The sequence below is a fragment of the Xiphias gladius genome, chromosome 22, assembly GCF_016859285.1.
Source record: "Xiphias gladius isolate SHS-SW01 ecotype Sanya breed wild chromosome 22, ASM1685928v1, whole genome shotgun sequence".
Taxonomy (NCBI): domain Eukaryota; kingdom Metazoa; phylum Chordata; class Actinopteri; order Istiophoriformes; family Xiphiidae; genus Xiphias; species Xiphias gladius.
Genome location: NC_053421.1, coordinates 24227190 through 24241917, shown reverse-complemented (window position 1 = coordinate 24241917; position 14728 = coordinate 24227190). Strand labels below are relative to the sequence as shown.

Here is a 14728-nt window from a genome sequence, read left to right as displayed (position 1 = left end):
ACCTTGAAAGTAGATATGGTAAACAATGGGTCAATAAGAAATGTACGAGACCAGTTTTCTTATGTACAACAAGTGCAGTGAATATTTCATAGATTTGGAGAGATTTTTTAAAATAACAAGTATATTGCTTTCCTAGTTGAAAAAGGATCTGTCTTCTAAAATTACTAAAAACACGTTTCACAAGTTTCAGATCACCTTGAAGTACAATTATGGTCTGACTTCCCAGCAACACATATCAGGTTTTTTAACATTAGTCTGAGTTCACACACACACACACACACACACACACACACACACACACACACACACACACACACACACACACACACACACACACGCACAGTTACCAGTTTTAATGTTGTGGCTGATTGGTGTCAGCTCCGCCGTGCACTGCTTTAAATGCCACACTGTGATTTGTGCTGGGCTGAGTAGAGAGCTAAAGAGATAACTGCTGTTCAGTCAATAGAGGCCCCTGAGCTCCTGCACTCAGATGTCTGCTCCTTAAAGCTGTCATGTCACTTTTTTTTTTTTTTTTTCTGCCGTTAGTGGCGAGCCAGATAACGTCAATGCCATGTGAATCTCAATGGTCCTTTTGTATTTCACTATCAATTGGCTCTGATCTAGGCCGTTTAAAAATCTGCTTGCAATGGATGTCTCCTCCTCACACGCCTTATACTGCCAGTGTAATGAATCGTGCTAACACAAGCCCTTGTCTTTGCTTTTCCACAGGATTTGGTGTTTGAGTGCGCACTGGCCAAAGTCCAACGGCAGCGGTGCGGTGGAGCAGGGAGCTGTCCGCAGTGCTGAATTCATCAGCTAAGAGAAATCCCCATTGCACACTCATGTGCTTGGGCCACTCCTGATACCTCCCATTCCTAGCAGCAACTGACCGCCACCTCGACACATCCAAGATGGACGACGACGGGCGCTACAGAGACGGCCGCTCAGACTTCATCCGCGGCGCCAAGGACATTGCCAAGGTGGCCAAGAAGCAGGTGGGCAAGAAGGTGGGGCGCGGCATGGACAAAATGACCGATGAGTACACCAAGCGCTCCTATAAGCGCTTTGAGGAGGAAGATGATGATGACTACGCTGGCGTGCCAAGCAACGACGGTGGATATTACCCCAACGACAACCGGGCCAATGACGATGAAGGCCACAGTGACTCCACGGAAGGACACGATGAGGATGATGAGATCTATGAGGGCGAGTACCAGGGCATCCCGAGGGCCGACTCAGGCAAAGCTGGCAGCATGGACGGGGTGACGGCCGCCCAGGCGCAGCAGTTCAGGGATCTGTCAGCCTATGAGGGTGAGAGGAGGAAAGACCAGGAGGAGCTGGCTCAGCAGTACGAGACCATCCTGCAGGAGTGTGGCCACGGGAAGTTCCAGTGGACGCTCTACTTTGTCCTGGGGCTGGCGCTGATGGCAGATGGCGTGGAGATCTTTGTGGTCGGCTTCGTGCTGCCCAGTGCAGAGAAGGACATGTGTCTATCTGAGCCCAACAAGGGCATGCTGGGTAAGATTTCCAGATATCACTCCCTTGCTTCCTAGTAGAGCAAATTATACTATAAAAACATTAATAACACTTCTGAACACATGGGAGGGGGGATGACACAAAAGATCTCACGCCCTTTCTCTGTTTATTTTCGTCCCAGTACCTCCTTTGGGAGTTTGTGCCACCACTTCACATTTTGTCTCTGTATAATCTCAGATGTTACCTTTGCAGCTTATCCCCCGGTGATCGCTTTTCTACAGCCTCGCAGCCTGGCACGGAAAGTACAGCTATTTAAGATTCAGCTGCGCGTGCAGCCTCTGAACTGCAGCAGGATTTTAAATCGAACCCCCAGCCAATCAAAACACAGTGTTCTCCGCTTCAGTTCAGCTGTCTTCTCTCTGGACTGTTTGTGTGCGTGTGTGTCTGGGTATGAAGGCGACTGTGAGCACAGAAAATGCCCATGCACTGTCACTGCGTCTGTGTTTCTGCATGTTGTGAAGTGGGCCAAGACCTCGTGATCATTTCCTATCCGGAGGGCCAATGTCCAATCACAGTCCAAACCTGCCTTGCCATCTGTCATTGGCTGCCCTGCAAGGACACTGTAAACAAGGGCCAAAGGTCTCTTGAGGATAACAATCTCAAACATACGGTTTATTTTATGCAAAGAATTTCGATATAAAGTATGTATTTTATCAGACCTGTCAGGAGATACAAAGGGAAACATACGGATACCCAGAGAGAGATAAAGTAGTTTGTTTGTTTTATTCCAGTAGATGAAATGTAGTGCGCCATCACACTGAGATATTCGTCTTCCAACTACATTGGCGCTTGCTAGTGGAAAATAGACATCAACCGCTGATGTAAAACATTTTACAGCGAGTACCCATTCTCTGTGGGTTGTTCAAAATCAGTTCTAGAAAATGTAGGAGGTATATCTCATTAACTGAAGCAGAAACACGAAATGTCTGGATGTGTGAAAATCAAACCAATCTAGAAATAAAAACAGGTTGATACAAGTGGATAAAATGATCTGTAAATACTACATGACTTAGTTTCATATATAGTTAAATTCAAAATACAGCTGAATTAGAAGCTTAAGTTCTGGTTTACATTTAGTTTTGCGGAACTAAAAATGCTGCTGAATCCACATTATGAAACGTTAAGTCAGACTCGAATCGAAATTGAAGGAAACGGAAAATTAGATCAGAAGTTCTGTTGAGCTGAACTGAAATATTGGTGACACAAACTTTACAATATCTCCGCACGGCCTCAAATTACATACTTTCCAGTGCACTCACAGGGTTTTGACTGATCCTGATTGATACTGCTGCCACGTTGATGAACACTGTTTCCCTGCAGATGGGGATGCCTGTGTATTGAGCGTCCGTGCTGTTTGAATGGAACATCGTGGATCCAACACTAGTTCTGGCTGAATGAATGTTGTTGAACAGCACTTAGGCTAACAGCGGCCTCTGTTTGACCTTATCTGTTGTCATCACCTCAGATACGTTGTTTTTGGGCTGGACCCCAGTAGCGAGGCCAGCGTCAGAGACGTGAATGTCAGTGACTGACTGATTGACTTAGCGAGAAAGTTACACCGCTGGCCGAGTGTTGGAGCTTCCCCCTTTGGCTGTTGCTCTTTCAAAATGAATTGGTGCCAACAGTTTCTATTGCGACATCGGGGGGGGGTGTTTACAGGCAGTGGTGCCAACCAAGCGCTTTTCTCACTAGATTTACTGACTTTTCACACCCTTTTTTTCTTCACAAAAGCCCCTATTCCTGCAACTTTTTGGACAAACCTACTCTCTCCTACTTTCTGTAGGAGAGAGTCCCCAGTATTGTTCCGCAAGCACGAGGTCGGGCTTTCCCTCCACAGACACACCTCTCTCTGGTCTCAACTGACCGTACGGCAGCTGACACAGATGTGAATAAGCTTATAACTTTCCCTCTGAATGACCATTTTTCTGAATGAAAGCACAGCACAGCCGTTGTCTTTAAATTCTGTGTATGGGGATTTTTTCAGAAGACGTTGCGGTTATAAAAAACAGGATTTTAGCAGGTTTGGACCTGGTCTTGTTCAAGAGGTCACAGTTTGTACCTGCAGTATAAATGTTTAGATCTAGACTTTCTTTTTAACCTTTGCTAAAGAGGAGTTTGCCCATCAAATGCTGTATATTCTTTGACAGCTCTAGTACGACTGTGCAGCTGGTCAGTGAGCTGCGGCACTGCATCAGTGGTTCCAGTTTTTCTATCTGATTGTTTTCAGGTTCCAGGAATCAACACACTTCTTTAACAATTAGGCTACACTCCCTACTACTGTGTAGCAATGTTCACTCAACGCAGGAAAATAGGAGTTCATACACATACACATTGTCACAAGAATACTCACGAAGCTTGGCAAGCATCCACGCCTTTAAATGGTTACTGGGTTGTTGGACTCTCCCTGTGGTCCATGCACAGCACAAAGTATGGACTGCAGAGCCTGTAACCAGCCTGCGTGAGAATGAATATGTCCGTCTGTTCATACATCCAGAATAATTTGCATAAGTACTGTATGTGTATGATTCATACTCTTCCATTCACATTCACACTAAAGTAGGTAAATAAGCATTAGCAGGAAAGTATACCCAGGAATCCAAAATAAAAGCACAGCAAAGAAGTGTAGGATGAAAACTTTGTTTCTTTAGTTTTGGGTGATTTTCGGAGGACGATTTTCAAGGAAAAGAAGGTAAATTAAAAAAAGGAAAGGAAAAACACTTAAAAAAAGAGAGATGCAAAAGGAATAAGTGAAGAAAAAGAAGGGAGGTATGAGGACAGAAGGTAGTGAGAAAAGAAAGGAAAGTTCAGAAAAATAAGGAAAGAAGTGAAGTAAGAAAATAACAAAGGAAAACATTAATTAAAAAAGTACTGTAGGAAGGGAAAAGGACAAAAGGAAGAAATGAACGAAGGATAGAAAAAGGAATATTGTTTTGGTCAATATGTATGAGGTGATAATGCAAAGAATTGAGTAAGAACTACAATATTTCCTCCTGGGATCTTGTGTAGTAGATGTAGGAAGTCTTACTAATACACCAATAAAGTACAAGTACCTCAAACTTGTACTTTTGAGTAAATACACTTTTATTTCTCCCGCCTCTGGTCCATTACGCCCCCCCCTCTCTGACTGGCTTTGTGTCATGCCAGGGTGGAGCCAGTCGGGAGAACACGACCAGCCCCGATTCCCACCCCTCTCCCTGTTACGCAACACGCCTGACTCATGCTAGAGAGCCTCCTTTGCTCATGCCTCTCAGCATCCCATGATTCCCGGTGTCCTCTTCCCCGCCCCACCCCCACTCCCATTCTTTTCTTCTCATCACGATCCAAAAAGAGCCTCCTCTGCCGTCATAATGGCGCCAGCCACTTTTAACCAGACGCACTGTGGCAGGATCATGTGTTGTGTGCGTGCGTTTGTATGTCCTGTATATGTAGTGGGTGACAGTGAGAGTCTGCACGTCGGTGAGCTGCAATCGCCTGCAGAACATCAACCCTCTTACAGTGGAAATCATTCAGATGTACCCAGAGAGGTGAATTCAGAAGCAGAAACATATCACTGCTAGTCAGACAAAAAAAACCCTCCATCCACAAACAGTTACTCTCTCTGCAACTTTGACAGAATTATCATGAACTCCTTGCATTTTAGACATTGTTGGATGTGTTTTAAATGCATAGCATGGACCTCATAGTCATGACGTGTTCCCAGCAACACGATAATTTCAAATTAAGTAAGGAAGTGAAAAAGCTGATAAACCAGAGCGGGGCTTTTAAATGCCCGTGGTGCAGTTTTTTTGGCACGATGAGCTAAAGTAGACACTTTTCACGGGCAGCAGAAAAGCACAGAGGGGTTGTCATTGATTTGCCCTTGTTGTGAAGCTGCGGAGGTTGCGGCTAAAGTGCAGTCGGTTTGCCATACTAGGAAGATGAAACAGAGGTTTGTCACATGCAGAAGCTCTGCCTCACTGGACGGAGATTTCCGGAAAAAGTGCTGGATAAGCCTAAGTACTTCTAATGTTCCAGGAGATTTCACACGGTTGCGCGTTCAGTGTATTTCCAGCCGTGCCTCTGTTATAATATTCTGTATTCTGGAGTAGTTTGAAGCTGTAACCTTTGCTGCACGTATTGCCTCCTTTTTGTTTTTGTTTTCTTTTTTTTTTTGTTTTCTTTTTTTTCGAGACAGCTATTACACAATTTTTCCCCTGGGGCTAAAAGGAACCTTTGAGTATCATAATGCCTCCTTGGCCTTTTAATGAGCATAAAATCAGGAACTGGGATCAAGGATGAAGCGAGACAGAAGGGATGAAGAGAAGGTGGGAGAATTGATCCCTGTGGGAGTTGCTGGCAGAGGACACAGGCAGACCAGGTTGGATGCTGAGGCCACCGCTAACTGTTTTTTAGCCATGACATTTTTGTACACATCATTTAAAATGGACATGGGTGTAAGAAAGGAATTATGCTAGCATATTATTATTCACAGAGGACATCTGAAAATGAATATGCAAGCTATTAAGCCACAGATGGTTTAATTTTTTCACTCTGTTGGCAGTAATGTTTTGATAGAATTGTTAAACATACACCTGTGCCCTGTTATTAGTGTTGCATTTTTTTATTTCCTCGGTTTGTTTAAACAGGATTTTACAAAATGATGCAGTCACAATATGGATTTATTTGAGAAAAAAATCAATTGCAGCCTTTCTCATTTTATTTGCATTGTAGGCAATTAGCTGTTATTCTTCGGAGACAACAATAAAGCCTGTTAATAGAATAAAATCCTAGATCATCTACACTGCATGCAACCATTAAGCACCCCTATTATATACATATTTAAATGCCACTTGAACAGGGGCTTTTTTTCCCTACTTTAAAATTAGCACAAACAGTAGGGAGGCTTTATTGTGAAGGTTGACTGAGGGTGACGGTGTTTATTCTGTTCATGCGTTAAATAGAGCAATATGTATGCAGGTAACAATCCAACCAAACAGCTTACTTCAGGAGTTATTTCCACCTTTTGAAGGTGTGTTAATCAGCCGCCGTGGGTGTTTGCTTGGAGTGACGCGAACCGGCGTTCACATCACGGCACTCACGGTCACAGGGTGAGAGCGCTGCTTTAAAGCGATTATAACACTCGTTTTTTCAGCTTTCAGTGGTTGGCAGTGAGGAGTGTGGGGGCTGACTGGCCAAGTCCACTGATGAGAGGCTACATTCTCCTCTAGTGCTGAAGAGCCTCAGTCCCTGGCTCACTCAAAAAGCCCTGCGGACTCTGGCAGAGAGGGGAAAACGGGCTATTAATAGTGGCCCCCTGCCCTGCCCCCCTCCCTCCCCTCATGTACACAGGCACACAACCGTGCAGTGGCACACACTTTTTCTTGCCATGTTCAACCGCACATTTACACACACACACCCAGACGCACAGTACCCTGGAGCTTTTGGGAGTTCTGTCACAGCACAGAGTGGCCACCACCCTCCCCTCCCCTTTCTCCTTCTCTTTCTTTTATTTTGCTCTCTCTCTCGCTCTCTCTCTCTCTCTCTCTCTCTCTCTCTCTCTCTCCCTTCTATCTCTCCATCCTCCCCTCCCCCCACTTCCTCTCCAGAGAGCTGAGGTGCCCAGCTGTCTGCAGACTCCTGCTTCTCCTCTGTGCCGTCCTTTCACTCCTCGCCCTGCTCATCTCTGTCTTTCTGTACAGCTCTTATTTTGTTTCGGCTGCATGTCTGAAAAAATGCTTTTACAGCATCTCATAATATTGCATATCATGTGAGTTATTAAAAAACAGAAGAGCAGTAGTTGATTATTATGTTGCACCTCCCCTTCAAGGTTTAGCAATTCAGTGGAAGTGGAATTAAAACAACATTACAACCAAACTCCACCAATAGGAAAATTATTTAACAGAACAAAATGCATAATGATTGTCTGTGTGAATTTGCCAAATAAATATAACATGAAGAAATGGCTGGCAGCTCACTACGCCTCCTTGATTTAAAATTCAAAAGCTGATTAGAGCAGAATCATTGCCGGAAGAATGTGTGTCACCTTAAAACCTCGCGATGGCCTTTGAATCTCCTTGTTACTGGGCCATTACACTGAAAGCAGGCAAGCAAATGTAAGAGGTATTTTATATTCAGTGAAAAGCTGCACAATATTTTGGCGTAAAAATGCTTGTAGCTGGGGCAGTATGCAAGTGTAGGTAACCTTTCTTGCAATGTCAATTTTGAGATGGCTTTGAAAGTACAATTATTCATCGCTAGTCACCAAAAAGTACCTAAAAACAGGTCGCAAAGGTGCAGGTTCATCACAAAATCATTGTGCTGCCTTTTTAAGGCATTTTTTTCCTCTCTTCTTCCACCAATTTGAAGTGCATATTCTACCGCAGTCTTTTTTTGTGTTAACTCCTGCATTTGCTCTCAAGAGGGTGTAGTAAAAAAGAATAAAAAATCGACCAGTACAAGAATCCCTCACCAGCTTCCCACCAGGCAACATTGCTGCTGGGGATGCGACCTGGGACCTCGTTGGGGAGCTATTCGGGAGCCCCAAGGTGCTTTTTCAACTGACTTAAACCTGCAATAACAGATATTTTGCCACTTTGGGAGCAGAAACTAGTTTTGAAGACAACAATGAAATATTATCACCTTTTAAGTCGTTATGATGAACTTGTTGGCAAACAGTTGCTTATATACACATCCAGCAGATACAGAACAACATTAACATTCATTTGAAAATGTGTTTCTGGACACCTGCTGATTGTCAAGGCCAATTTTCACTCTCCTTTTAGCTCCGTTTTTGGTCTCCACCAACTCCCGAGGGTAATATCGGGATCTTTAGCTGCTAAATGCTTCTTTGTGTTCACCAGCCAGTTGCCAACTTTGCATTTCTGCTGTTACTTGTGATGGGCAGTCTGTGTGTAGTGTTTTTTTTAAATAGCTGAAAACAGCTGCACCTGCTGTGGCTGGATATTATGCCACGAGAGCAGTGAGAGTGAACCAAAAAAGTACCAAACCAAAACAGTGAGTTGAAACTTTACCTTTACTTCAGGCTGAGCTGATACGAATGTGTTTCAGAACTGCCTCGTTCCTTTCTGTTTGATCAGTTGGTACAAATATGCTCTCTCAACAGGGTCCATTATGTGCCTGTATAGGAAATCTGTGAAAAATAAACTTTTCAGTGCAAACCTATTCTTCCTTTTCTTTTGAGATAAGCTTTAGAGGTTTCTGTCAAATTGATGCAATTATAAAAGAAGCTGAATTCTCACACTCAAGAATTCATCACTTAATCTCGCTTTAATCTTTCTTATTTCTGTTATTTAGTTGGCAAACTGAAAAGTCAGAAAACTGCTCTACCTTTGAATCCTGATGACAGCAGGATTTGGCTTCCAGTAAAATGTCAGACTCATAATCAATTATTTTTACCCACAAATAAATCAGATAAAGTGGGACACCAGTTATCCTTGAGCCAAATACAGCCGCTGGTGCACTCTAGCCACACAAATAGATAGATCTCAGCCTGAGATGTGAAGAGATACATACTGTATGACCCATCCAGGTCACTCTGGTCGTCTGTCTGTTTGTCCGTCTACCTCGATGCTGCTGCATTGCGGTGACGGTTACTGAGCCCAGTCATCATCACTGGCTCGCTGTTGCCGCCACGAGTTGTATTATCAGAAAAAGCGGCTTGCAGCTGTCTCTCTGCCCTGCCAGAGTGGAACACACATACAAGCACACAGACAGAGACACAACGGCTATGCACATAAAAAGTAGGAATACACACTTATATGGGGATATTGACACAAACACACTCACAGGAGTGCACACATATAGACACAAACACACACACGCCTGGGACGTTGGAAACACGGCAACATATGCACACACAGAATCCCCTGCAATCAATGAAACAAGAGATTGAAAGTCACCTTCTTCCCCAATTCAGGCGCTGCAGTGTTTACACAGCAACACACAGACAGACATATAGGGAGGATAGACAGAGGGAATGAGTCGCACACACTCAGACAGACTCAAACACACACTTTAAACAATGCCTTCAAAGGTTTATTCATCTAAAAGAGAAGGACACAGTTTATCATATAAACATGGCCAACCATGGCTCTTTCTCCCTCAACAATATAATTCTAGCTGATGCTAAACGTGCGTCCACCTTCATCATCCCAGCAGTTATCTTGTTAGACGGTGTGATGAATCCAACATGTCTGTTCAAAGCCTTCGTGGGCTTCTTCTTCTTCTGTTTTCCTGCACGGCTGACTCCGTGATGACTTGTATCTGTCCGAGCGAAGCAGAGAGTAAGGGTGTGGAGGTTGCAGTGGTGGATGAGTGTGAAGCGAGTCTGACTTTCATGAAAACCTACTTTTCTGATCTGAGGCCCCCATCAGCAGCAGGACATCATTTGTCTTACGATAAAATGAATCAGTTTCATGATGTGATTTGGTTTGGTTAGGTTTAGGTACAACGCAACTTGCTTAGGTTCAGGGAGAGACGTTGGTCTCGATTAAAATGACTGTTTCAACGTGGTTGGGGGATCTTTGTCGTCATGGTTACAATGTGGTTAATGTTAGGGAACGATTGTGGTCATGTTTATACAAACAACAATGTTGACTTTCGGTTGGAAATGGGAAATGAACAGTGATCTCTATTATTAAAGTCTGACGTGCGCTCGCTGTAAAGACTGAGGCTGTCGTTTTTCTTGGAAGGACAGTCTTGCAGATATTGTAGAAAACCAGAAGTTGAAAAACGTTGGCATTGGATGTAAAGAGCCCTTTTCACTGAATATAATCCAAGGTTTTGCAGAATTGTCCAATATTGATGGTTTTGTTTAATGATGGGGTTGTGTGATCATTGTCATGGAACTGCGGCCGTTCAAACTTTCCATTATTCTGAACACTTTTAGGACTCCTCATCCATATTTGCTTCAGAGTTGAGCTTGACAGTTCGTAACGGTTCACAAAGCAACCCCAGCTCAACAAGTGGACCTTGAGCTGAGATCGTTCTGTCAATTGATTAGCCATGCGTTTGCTCGCAGTAATGAGGTACCATTGTTTCATTGGCACACAGATGCTGTCGCTCGAAACGATTTAAAATAAACAGCACCGACTCAATGTCTTGACTCTGATACAGTATGATCAGCTCTGAAGAAGTGGACTGTGTTGAATGTCTGATCAGCCCGGAGTATTTGACATAGCTGTAGGGTTCATCTGAGATACATGTTGTATCTCATAATTTGGCCATGTGATAAAATGAATATATCATAGATGTAAGATTACTAGCTTTTTCCATACAGAAAAGATGTCAAGATGTCAAGCCTAGGCGTCAACAACGGGCCCGTTCCTCCTTATTCATTCAGAGTGAACACACCAATAACTTGTGTCACTGCGGGCTCAGGCAGCGTGAAGACTGTTGACAAGATGTCAATAAGGCAGCGATTGCAAGCGAGCAACTGGTGTGTGTGTATGGTTGTGTGTGTGTGTGTGTGTGTGTGTGTGTGTGTGTGTGTGTGTGTGTGTGTGTGTGTGCGTGTGTGTGTGTGTGTGTGTGTGGGAGTAATATCATTGCGACAGAAGCAGAGAGACAGACCGAGAGAGGCTGGTTTGGGTAAGCGCATGGGATGTGAGTCATGTTAGCACCTCAAATCACAAGACTTGGTCGACAAAGGTGGTGTTTGTTTCTGTTATCAGCCTGTCCGCTCCCTGGCACCGACTTCCTGATGCAGGAAAGAAAAAACAAGCTGAAGAGGATGTCGGGAGATCTCTGTGATAATTATCTTACTTTAAATTGTTACGTTAAAGGAATTGTGTGACATTTTGGAAAAACGTGCTTGTTCACTATTTTTGAACATCAACATAAATTGATCTGGTGAACAAACAGTTGGGCACATTTACACCTGCAGCAGATACAGAGCAGCATTAGCATTCACCTGGTAGGTGCTCACTGTGTCTGTCTGCGCTTCGGTGCGGAACGGGTAGTCACAGTTGGATTTCTGAGCTTTTTTCGGCATTAACGACGCAACGAGAACGATGAGAATGAACCAAACAATAAGGTTGCAAGCTGGACAGTGAAACACTTAGCTGCAACTAGCTCTAAATCTGTTCTGTAGCAGTGCTGTACAGAAAAAGCTTATTATTATAATCTCAACTCCTGATAGTAGCAGTAGTATTCAGTTCAGATGGTTATGGTGTACTGTGTCTCTCTGTTTCGTGCTTTATGCTAAATACTCCAGGAGTCCAATAAGGCTGCCAAATTAGCTTATTTACTAAGCATTGGAAATCTAATGAGAGGTGAAGTATGGGCTGGAGGTAATATTAATGTGTTTACTGATGAATGATAACTCATTATCATGCCCTCTGTCTCGTTCCCCTTCCTCATTATCTCTTTCCGTCATATTCCCCTGTCATTACTCACTCGTCTCTCTTAAACACCAACTCTTCCCTCTTTCCCCCTCCTCCCTCCAGGTCTGATTGTTTACCTGGGGATGATGGTCGGGGCATTTGTATGGGGTGGTCTGGCTGACCGGATTGGCCGACGACAGACCCTCCTCATCTCCCTCTCCATCAACAGCGTGTTTGCCTTCTTCTCGTCCTTCGTCCAGGGATACAGCTCCTTCCTCTTCTGTCGCCTGGCCTCTGGTGTGGGGTAAGGAGACAGATGAATCACGCAGGCGCGGCAGCAGCCGGAGCTGGAAATGAGACAGCCACGGCCATTGTCAGTTGGCTTGACAAGCAGCGCAACGCCACATGTCAGAGGACAGATAAAAATACAGTGCTTATATTGCTCTGATGTTTACTGCATTTCAGGAGATATTTTGCCATGAAGTGTTGCAATGTGTTTTTCGGTGTTCCTAATTCCCTTTAACAGTTTTGTCTAGTTGTATTAAGGTAGTAACTTCATGCACTTAAGTTAACCTACTTCCACAGAATGATCCTGAACTAACTGTTTTTGATTGAAGTTTGGTGTAAAGGCATATGAATGCAGCTACTGTCGCATTGCTTATTTGAAATTAATAATTTGGGGTCTCCCTTGCATCCTGGTCTCTCAAGGCCATTTCTGCCTGTGTTGTCGAAAGCTGGCAGCAGTGGACAAAACGTCACTGAAATAGCAGCCCTGGCTCTGATTTTCAGGGCCTGTCTCTGAAACACCACCTTTACGAAGGTTTGAGATGTTTTAGATACAGGAGGCAAATACAGTATTTTAGCGCATCTGGCTTTAGCTCCAATAGAAACTCTGTATGACATCATGTTGTCTAGATTTTACCAGTTATGCGAAGGAATAAAAAAAAGATCACCAAAAACAAAGCGGGCCTTGAATACAGGGCTTATTTTCCATATTTTTCCAAATTTTCCTATTTTCCTAACATCGGTCAGTTGTTCATTTGGTGCACCACTTTGGTCCAGACTGATATATCTCAACAAATATAGGATGGCTTAGCAGGAAGGACTTTGGTGATCCCGTGACTCTTCATCTAGTCTCAGCGGCAGGACAGATTTTTTACTTTTCCGGTGAAATGTTTTTGACATGCACTCAATTGGCACAAGTTGACACTTTTGCTTCGGAGCGAAATGTCTTGAAATTTGGTGAAGACATTCGTGTTGCCCACAGGATGAATTATTATAACTTTGACTTGGTTTAAGACCAAATACTTGATAAACTAAGATATTCCTATCAGCCCCAGCTGTACTTTGTGTTTGCTACTCTTGCTACTACTGGGGGGCATCAAAGTCAAAAATGTTCACATGGCGGCTTTAATATACAAAGTACAGTGACAGTGAAATCTGACAGTTTTGTTAGAATTTCTCCTCAACAATGTTTAATGCTAATACTGTAGCTCAGATGTGAGCAAATTTCACAGATAAGAAAAAAGCTTGGACCAGTATTCCCACCCTGCCTTCCACAATTTGAAAGAATCTGCAGACTGTGACGCTGTCAGTCTTTGGTGAAATGCACATAGTGTCCTCTTCATAATGGGTATCGCTGCCAATTGCAGTGTGGTGAACTTTAAACTTTTCCAAAATAGAGTCATTGTATTCACAATCATCGCCCTGTTTAACTGCAGGGGTCTGAGTCTGAATGTGTTCCCGGCAACAGTTCCCATCAGATTGTAAACGGTTGTAATGGAACATGTACAGAGGCCATAAAGATGGTTCTATCGATTGCAATCAGCTGGGCCATTATTGGTGGCTCTTAAGATTTTAATCTTCATTTTCAATCAGCTACAAGGCCGTTATATTGTCCCTGACACTGTCTCTCACCATCTCACCTGCTGCTTTTTCTTAAAACTTTTTCTTAAAACTTTTTCTCTGATACTAATCTGTTTCCCCTGCTCTCTGCTTTTGCCTTTCTCTCTCCCTTTGTTGTATTGTTTTTCTCTCCGCTCTTTTCTTTTTTCACATTACCTAATTAATTTTCTTTTTCTCTTTGCTACCTTTTTAAATTACCATTGCTTGTTTCTGGCCTACCTCTTTGTTCCTTCTCCTCTCTCTTATCTCCTCCACCGTTTGCTTCTCCTCCATTATGGATGCCTTCACTTGTTCCTCTTTTAATTCTCCTTACCTTTTCATCCCCGCCCCCCTCCTTGCTCCACAGTATTGGAGGCTCCATCCCCATCGTGTTTTCCTATTACTCTGAGTTCTTGGCTCAGGAGAAGCGAGGAGAGCATCTGAGCTGGCTCTGCATGTTCTGGATGATCGGTGGTATCTACGCCTCCGCCATGGCCTGGGCCATCATCCCACACTACGGTGAGAAAAACAAACACACAGTTATATCACTCCGTCGGAAAATCATCACCAAAGGTCACCAGCAGCTACTGTCACAATGTAAGGTATAATCAGGGCTAATTTCATCAGTGGTTTCACTCTTTCTGCCTACAGTAGACCACATTAGTGACTGTCGTACAAAATTTCAAGTAAACTGCAGCTCTTGCTTTGCTAGAGGAGTCTCTGACGATACCAGTCAGGATGTTTTCACCAGCTACTCAAGAGAGGAGGGCGATGGAAAGTTCCTGCAGGGCTTCGGCCTCATTCTCTTCAAATTACGTCGGCACAACAACAAGAACAGCTGTGTAATTAGCTTTTCTACATGCATGATCGTACATATAGTACATAATCTCAGTTTTATTCTAGATCAGTTAACACCTTACTCATGTCTATCACTGAAAATGTCTTTTAAATGTGTATTAATGCATTTATCAACTATTTAACTTCCT

At 43.6% G+C, this 14728-nt stretch overlaps 1 protein-coding gene across 2 annotated transcripts in view; it reads left to right on the top strand.

The window, feature by feature from the left end:
* The window catches only part of sv2a (synaptic vesicle glycoprotein 2A), a 56284-nt gene that overhangs the window by 19530 nt on the left and 22026 nt on the right, over positions 1-14728 (top strand). Inside the window, exons 2-4 of one of the 2 annotated variants that reach the window (XM_040117994.1) lie at positions 730-1518; positions 11982-12162; positions 14110-14261. In XM_040117994.1, the coding sequence (XP_039973928.1) occupies positions 912-1518; positions 11982-12162; positions 14110-14261 (940 nt within the window). In that variant the 5' untranslated portion in view covers positions 730-911. The remainder of the gene's footprint in view (positions 1-729; positions 1519-11981; positions 12163-14109; positions 14262-14728) is intronic. The other variant, XM_040117995.1, reaches the window with a different exon arrangement.